This window comes from Lynx canadensis, chromosome B4 (assembly GCF_007474595.2).
Source record: "Lynx canadensis isolate LIC74 chromosome B4, mLynCan4.pri.v2, whole genome shotgun sequence".
Lineage (NCBI taxonomy): Eukaryota > Metazoa > Chordata > Mammalia > Carnivora > Felidae > Lynx > Lynx canadensis.
This window is the reverse complement of record NC_044309.1, coordinates 36,076,324-36,084,012: the sequence shown is the minus strand read 5'-3', so window position 1 is coordinate 36,084,012 and position 7,689 is coordinate 36,076,324. Positions and strand designations below refer to the sequence as shown.

The window sequence follows — 7,689 nt, the reverse complement described above, 5'->3', positions numbered from 1 at the left end:
TTCTGATAAGTACTCCTCATATCACCGTGGCAAAACCTTACCTTTGTCAAGCCTCTCTCCCCATTTATAAAATTAAGTGTGCAGTATCAACCAGATTTGTGAAAACAAACATTTGAGACAGAAAGTGAACACTGTGTCATGACTAAATTCTTCCAGCAGGTTGCATTCACATCCCTAACACTGTCCCCCCTTAAGTTTCTTTGCTGCTGCAGAAGACCTCATTCTTTTCTTTGCAACTGACACTATTTTCCACCATCACAAATAAAAGTGAACTTACAAGGATATGTGGCATTTGTGTTTTACACAATTATAGTCTAAGCACAATGAGATAATAAAAACAGAAGTCTTTTTTTAAGAAAAGAATGTGCAATTTTCTGGGTTAACAAACAGCAAGCAGAGGAATTCCACTTCTGTTTTGTTTTATTTGTGGGGATGCTCAACATACCCCCACACTAGTGCTGCAGTTAAGATCTCAAGCTTACTTTCTCTTCCACCTTAATAGGAAGACTTGACTTTACATAGTACCAAATGTTCTGGGTTGGTACAGGCAACTCCACCAGGCAAAATCAGAGCAATCCCTGGAAAAGAGGAAAAGACTGAAACTGATCATTTGTGGACATTTAAATTTATCATTGTCTAGAAATACTTGTTTTCTATGCAAGACCTGAAAGTACCTGCTCTTTCTAGCTGTGCACTTACCTTTGCTAAGTTCTAAACTAGTAGTTGCCAGTGACCCAAATATGAATGTCTTATCTGTTTGATACCACTTTTCAAAATATTTTAACTTGCTACATCATATTGGAACAAAAACAAGATATGTGACCCAAGCATAGGCCTGTGTTTGACCATAGCTTTCCAGTTTCTAATCCTGTGCTCCACATTATCTCAACAGAAAGCCTCACCCCTGCCTCCACAGGAGTTCAGAGGCATACAGAGTTTAGGCCTTGCCCTCTACTAAGTGGATAGAATGAACTTAAAAGGGACTGATGTGAGATGCAGGGAAGAGAAGGGCACCAGAGAGGGCGACTGATACATGACTTACTGTAGCCTCCCTTTCTCCAGCAGGGCAGCTGAGAGCAGAGGCCAGGGGCTCCCCCTTTCAGGGGACTGGCAAAAGACGGTTGTCAGAGGCTGCATGAGGTCTTGGTTTTGTTTTACAAATCTGATCTTTTAATCAAGAGGTTCTTATTCCTTGAAAACACAGTGGTCTCTGGGGGCCATACCTTTCCCCTTTGAAAACTTGAGTTCACATTTTCTAAGTCAAAAGTAAAAAAGGTTTTACTAATTCTGAGACCAGCGTCTATCTAGTAACTGCTGCAGGAAAGCACCAGGATTTAGGGAACAGGCCATACTTCAGTTTCCATATCAAGTGTCCTTTTTAAAGAGAAAAGTCCTTACCTTTAAAAGGAAACTCCAATAAAAGAAACATTTGCTTTTTCAGATCTTTGTTGATTTGAATCAGGAAAGAATATGATCAGTTTGAATTTTCTAAACTATTTAAAGACAGGCTGTAAGTTAGGCAAGCATCCCTGTCTCTGTTGCCAAATGTGGGGTAAATCAGGTGTGGGGCAGGGGGGGCTCCCCCACTTTAGGACTGAGGAATCCCACAGGAGGGAGTCCACAGCAGGGAGCATCATGCAACAATGCCCAGCACTTCTAGCTAGAGGCCTAGCATGGTCCTTATGGGGCTGCAGAAACTGTCTGGACCCCAGTGAGGTTGCACTGATAATCTTTTCCAGACAGACTTCAAGGGCTATTGCCCAATGAGGCTCAGAAAAGAAAGGTATGTGGAGCCCTGTCCTCACCACTACCCAGTTTCTATGAGGTTTATTACTTCTAGATGATAAAGTTTACACTAAGGTCCTGTTTTGGTTTTTCACTTCTGAAGTTTCAGCAAATACCTGAACCAGGTTTTCCTGTTATTCTAAAAGTTGCCCTGAAGTGCTTTTTAACTTTTGTAGCGCCCACAAAACATCTTCTTTAGTGCTTCTAATTCCTGTAGGTATGGCGGAGATCAGATCCACCCATATTCCCTTTAAGTAGTGCCCTGTGGCATGAGCTTGTCCACACTGTGATCAATCAGTTGCCACTCATTTCTGTGAGGTCACCTTACTGGAAACCAAGGTACGATTAGTAACTAAACCTTCTTAGGTACGGAAGGGAGCTGGACTTTGGAATTGGACTTGGTTTGAGTCCTGGTTCCCCTCAATTAGTGGCTGGGTGACTTAAGGCAAGTAGTATGCCTTATCTGGAAATAAGGATACCTGTTTCAACAGGTTGCTTTGAAGACTAAAAGGAGAAATATTCAGGTACCATGCAAAGCATACCATAGGTTCTCAACACATATTCATTTCTTTCTACCCATGAAGGTTGAGAGATAAACAGTTAACCTTGACTGATGAAAGTAAATGGTTTATTCATCGTTTCCAGAGACACTCCAGATATATTAAGCATACCCAGTTCAGCATGAGGACAGTAGGCCCATGATCTTAACTTTCAAACATTCATCCACCGACCTTTAATCAGGCTTATATTTATTTAGCCTTGCAAGTAAAAAACAAAACCAAACAGAAAAGTGGAAAACTTCCTGTTAGTTGGTAGGACTGTGTATTAAAATGAAGAATGTGAGCACAGAGTCTAAGACTTAGGAGGTGCTCAAATTTTGATGGACTGAATCTGTACAGTCATGCAGTCTGGGAGAAAGAAAGATCCTCTAAGAACTTAGAGCTTATGGAACCTTCATGCATTATAGTGCCAAATCAGAAAGCTGACCCTAATTCCAAGTCCAGACTTCTTATTAGGGTTCACACATCACCCCCCCCCCCCGCCCCAGGCCATAAGCACTTGCAACCTAAGAGGGAAGAAAGAGATCCACACCTTCCCCAAAGAAAAGGAAGATGGATCTAGTGTCAGGCTCAATTAGACCCAATTGTGATAGCTCTCCAAAAAGGAACAATGCAGCTTTTGTGATAGGCTCCAGCAGAAAGCTTGGAAATTTTACAAAACAACCTTACCCCGAGAGAAACTTGGGTTCTAGCTCTCTTCCTGGAAAGAGGGGTCTTTGCAGGAAAGTTTTATACCACTCTTACTAGCTCTTGCTGGGATCAGTATTTTTGGTTTAAAAAAAATCTCAGAAACAACGAGAAAGACCTATGTGAAACCAGGAATATGCACTGCTCCACTGTTTGGGCACTTATACCCTTCCACTTCCACAGGGTGTCGATTATTTAGTTAATGTCTACCAAAGGGAACTCTTTGCTAGAATTGTTGGTATTCATTTATCTGCCCTGAAGAATTCTAAGAACCCTCACCACAGTGGATCGAGTGGCCAGCTTCAGAGCTGGAAGTGCTTAAAATGCAAATGTGCAAGAACTCCTGGCCAACCTCCCCATCCCCCAGGAAAGTGCTTAAATACAGCCAGGCCTGGAGGAGAATGTTAAAAAGAGGGGCTGAACTGCCTTCCTCCTCTCCACTAGGACCCTCACTCACACTGTGAGATTCAGCATGCATGAGTGAGCAAGAGAGAGAGCGAGCAAGGACAGCGCTCTTTTAACTTTCTGAACAATGGCTTCAGTTCCCTCCACCCTTCACCATTTCACATCCTCCCCACACCCACTCAGAGTGGAAAGAAACCCCTCTTTCTCCCCCACTTCCACATCCCATGAGCCATTTTTCAACAGGACCCCTCGATCTCATTTCCACCCTGGGGAAACCGTGACTCTTACAGATCACGTTTTTAAAAAGTTCCATTTTGTTCAGCTTTTTAAAATTTCCATGTTGTTGACAGTTTAAAACCAAGAATTATACCAATCTCCAGTCCAGTCACATTTCTAGAAACAAAACATTTAGGTGTCAGTGGTAAACCTCATACAGAATAAATGTTTAACCGTGAGCTTACTCACACCACATAGGATGCACCAAACCCTATACCTTATTTCCTCTTAGAGTACACAAACAGCACCTCCTACTTTGGCGTGGGCCCAAACACACACTGCCTTCAAAATAATTCACAGATACAAGGTTTTTTGTTTTTGTTTTTTTTTTTCAAAAACATACTTCATATTTCCTCTTTTATTATATAAATATCAGTTTAACCTTTTACTGTAAGAATATAAACGTTTTAAGAGGATCTTTGTTATTATTTATACAAATTCACAAACAGTACAATTAATTGATAAAGGTCTCTGGGTTTCTTTAACTCCATGGTCTCGCAGGTTGCTGTGGAGGATTCTAAAAAAATAAACAAACAAACAAAAACTCCAACAGAAATATACATCCTACTCAAAAGCAATTTTTTTTTTAAAGCCACGAGTCCCAACCCCCACCAAAATAAAGAAAGCCATCTATTCCTCCATTTAGAAACAGATTTTTGTAAAACCCACAAACTCCCATTTTATTAACAGAACAGAGATGAGACAGGAGTTTCAGTCTCCTCCCCTTCACGTTACAGCCCCAGGGGCTCCGTAGGCCAACTCTGCCCCTCTGCTTCCAACAGGAAGCCTCACTGTGTGACCTTTTTGTGGGGAAACTTGGAAGAGGGTGAGGGTAGGGCAGAATTTGCATATATAATAATCATTTTCAAGACACAATCTGCGTCTCAAGCAAACAAACAAAAGTTCAACTCTCATTTCTTCCACACGTTTGTGCTATAAATTAAGTCAAGATTTATGGACACCATTGGGCCCTCAAATCCCAATGGACGGGGAGAAAAAATTCTAGCCAGAATGTGGAAGTGGACACACTGGATGGATGGGGTTTGGGAAGAAGCCAAAACAAAATGGACGTACAAACCCAATGGGCATCTTTCCAGTCTAGGCACAAAAATGTTTCAGTCTCAAAATATCTCTCTTGTAGAATTCCAGGGCTTCAGAGAAAAAAGTAAACTAAAACGAGGTAGCCAGACATATATATATGTATATATATATAATTTATATATATATAATATATAGACTATATTCAGCAGAAAAAAAAAGGACCGTGATTTCGAATTTCTCTAAAAAATGAAAATAAGAAAAAGAAAGACAATAAAAAGGAAATGAACGTGAATAGCAGAGCACTGTAGGAGAAGGGAGGAGAAGAGCCTGGGATTAGTTACAAAGTGGAAGGAAGAAGGGTGAAAAGGCCGTGGTAGTTGGGTTTGCTCTTTATACATTTCAAAATAAAAACCAGATCACAGTATTCAAATGAAAGCTTAAGTGAAGGCAGACATTTTCCTCAACTCCCCAGGGTTTTAAGGACTAGTCACTCCCCACCCCCTCCCCCATTTCCAAATGCAAAGCAGTGGGGGGATACAGTAGCTCAAACAGTCCTCCATCCCCCTGCCGAGAGGAGTGGGTGGGTAAGTAGCTGATTCAATCTCTCTATCCTCAGGGAAAAAGAGAGGGGAGTTAAGGTAGGGGTAGCAGAGGAACCCCAGATGCAATGAGAATGGGTGCATAGTGGGCCGAGGTGCTGGAGGAGGGAGAAAATGAGCCTGAGGCTTCGTGTCACTGCCCCCATCTCATCCACTACAATGATCTATGTGTAAGTGTGCATGTCAAGTGTTGGGGGGGGGGGGGGGGGGTGTGGTGGTGACCGGAGGATGAACAGGGTGGGACAAGGGGAGCAGGTGCTGCTGCCCTCACCTGACCTTCTCACTGTCCGTCATCTGCCAGAGTCCTAGGTTGAGTACCTTGAGGCAGGGCAGCTGCGTGATGCGCTCCAGGCCGCGCTTGGTGATTCGGGTGCAGCCATACAGGTCTATGCCAGTGAGCTGGCTCAGGTGCTCCGCGATCAGCTCCAGGCCCTTGTCTGTGATGCGCACACACTGTCCGATGTTGAGCGTGCGCAGCCCATGCATCTGCCGCACCATGCGGTTGATGCCATCGTCGCTTATGTGGCAGGAGCAGAGGGACAGGGACTTGAGGCCGTCCAGGCCCTGAGCTATGTAGGCCAGACTCTGGTCCCCCACCTTGTCACAGAACGACACATCCAGCCCCGAGAGGCGAAGGCTGCCCATGGCCAGATGCATGATGCCAGTGTCACTGATGTTGTCGCAGGAGCGCAGGTTAAGGCTGCGTAGGCTGCCCATGTGCGACAGGTGCAGGAGGCCCGCGTCCGAGATGCCCCCGCAGAAACTGAGGTTGAGGAGCCTCAGGCCCGTCAGCCCCCGGGAGATGTGCTTTAGAGAAAGGTCAGTCAGCTTCTGGCAGTCCTGCAGCGTAAGCTGCTCCAGGCCCAGGCAGCCCTCGGCGGCGCTGCGCGTCATGCCGGCCAGGTGCCCTATACCCACGTCCGAGAGGTGGCGGCAGCTGCGGAGATTAAGGCTCTTGAGGCGCTGCAGGCCCCAGGCGATGAGCAGGAGGCCGGTGTTGGTGATGTTGCTGCAACCCCCCAGCTCCAGCACCTCCAGGCCCTTGAGGTACTGGGCTATGCGGCCCAGGCTGCTGTCGGTGATCTGCTTGCAGAGACTCAGGTTCAGGGCACGCAGGGAGCCGATCTCCTGCACAAACGCGTGGCCCAGCCCGTTGTCAGTGAGGTTGTAGCAGCCGCTTAGGTTGAGGCTCTCGATGTTGGCCATGCCCTGGATCACGTAGCTGAGGCTGCGGCGGAGGCTCAGGATCTGCACACGGCGGATACCCCGGGCCTGCAGGCTGGGGAACAGCGACGGGTTGGCCCGGCGCAGGTGCAGCTTGGCCTCCACCCCCCGCCACACCGACTTGTGGTAGGCGGCGTCCCGCCAGGCCGTGCACACCTGCGCCGCGCGCCCCTTATCCCGGACGTCCAGGTAGCCGAAGATCATGGCCAGCAGCTCGGGGAACAAGCACGAGATGTGGGTCTCCATCTTCCTCCTCCCCCCTCCGCGGCGCCGGGGGGAGGAGGCGCGGGCCCCGCCGCTCCTGCCCCGAGAGGCGACAAGAGCGGTTCGCCCCGGCCGCTGCCGCCGCCGCCTCGGGCCCAACGGACGGCTCCTCCCCGCCTTCCGGCTCCGGCCGCCGCCGCCGCTCCTCCTCCTGGTCCGTCCGTCCTTCCTTCCTTCCTGCCGGCTTCGCCTCCCTTCCCTTCCCTCCCCCCGCCCCGGGCTCCGCTCGGTCCTCACATCCCGGGCGGGGAAGGCGCCCTCTCACTCACTCCCGAGCCCGGCCGGGCCGCCGCCTCCGCCGCCTCCGCCGCCTCGGGTCTAACCACGCCGCGCTCGGGCCGCGCCGCTCCGCCCGCTCCGCCGCCGCTCCCACGCCCCCTGCCGCATCCTCTGCCTCCTGCCACTGCCGCCGCCGGCCGCCGCCGCTGCTGCTCCGGGCCGGGGGGCCCCGGGGGCTGCGAGCACGGGCTCCGGGCGCCGAGGAGGCTTCCTGCTGCCTTTGTCTCTCGCCCGCTTTTCAAACCTCCCAGCCCGGGCCGCCCGCACTCCGCCGCCCAGGCGGGGGGACCTGGAGGCCAATCCGGGCCACCGGGCGCACGTTCCTTCTCCCCCCCGCCGTCCGCGGCCAGTTGGGAGCTGCCGGCCCGGGCACGGAGGACGCCGCGGCCGGCGCGGCCGGAGCGCGGCTCGGCGCCGGGCCCGGAGCGAGCAGGCGGGCCGCGCGTTTGGTAGAGTCCGGGCCGGACCCCTCTGCCCGACTGCTCCTTCGCGCGTCCCCTCCCTCACTCCCGCCGCGCTCCCCCCGCGCGCGCTCGCGCAATGGTACGAGCCTGCGCTGCCGGAACTGT

General features: G+C 49.7%; 1 protein-coding gene across 7 annotated transcripts; it reads right to left on the bottom strand.

The window, feature by feature from the left end:
* Positions 1-375: 375 nt before the first annotated feature.
* FBXL14 (F-box and leucine rich repeat protein 14) lies at positions 376-7,192 on the bottom strand. 7 transcript variants are annotated; one of them, XM_030321377.1, is made up of 3 exons: positions 6,734-6,825; positions 5,625-6,632; positions 2,400-4,230 (listed from the first exon to the last, which is right to left on the bottom strand). In XM_030321377.1, exons 2-3 carry the CDS (start codon positions 6,557-6,559, stop codon positions 4,143-4,145), a joined length of 1,023 nt encoding a protein of 340 aa, XP_030177237.1. In that variant the 5' UTR covers positions 6,560-6,632; positions 6,734-6,825; the 3' UTR covers positions 2,400-4,142. The 7 variants fall into 7 exon arrangements, with proteins under 7 accessions (XP_030177232.1, XP_030177234.1, XP_030177236.1 ...); XM_030321372.1 differs by lacking the exon at positions 2,400-4,230 and adding an exon at positions 376-578 and having other exon boundaries at positions 5,625-7,192; XM_030321374.1 differs by lacking the exon at positions 2,400-4,230 and adding an exon at positions 376-578 and having other exon boundaries at positions 5,630-7,192.
* Between the last annotated feature and the right edge of the window lie 497 nt (positions 7,193-7,689).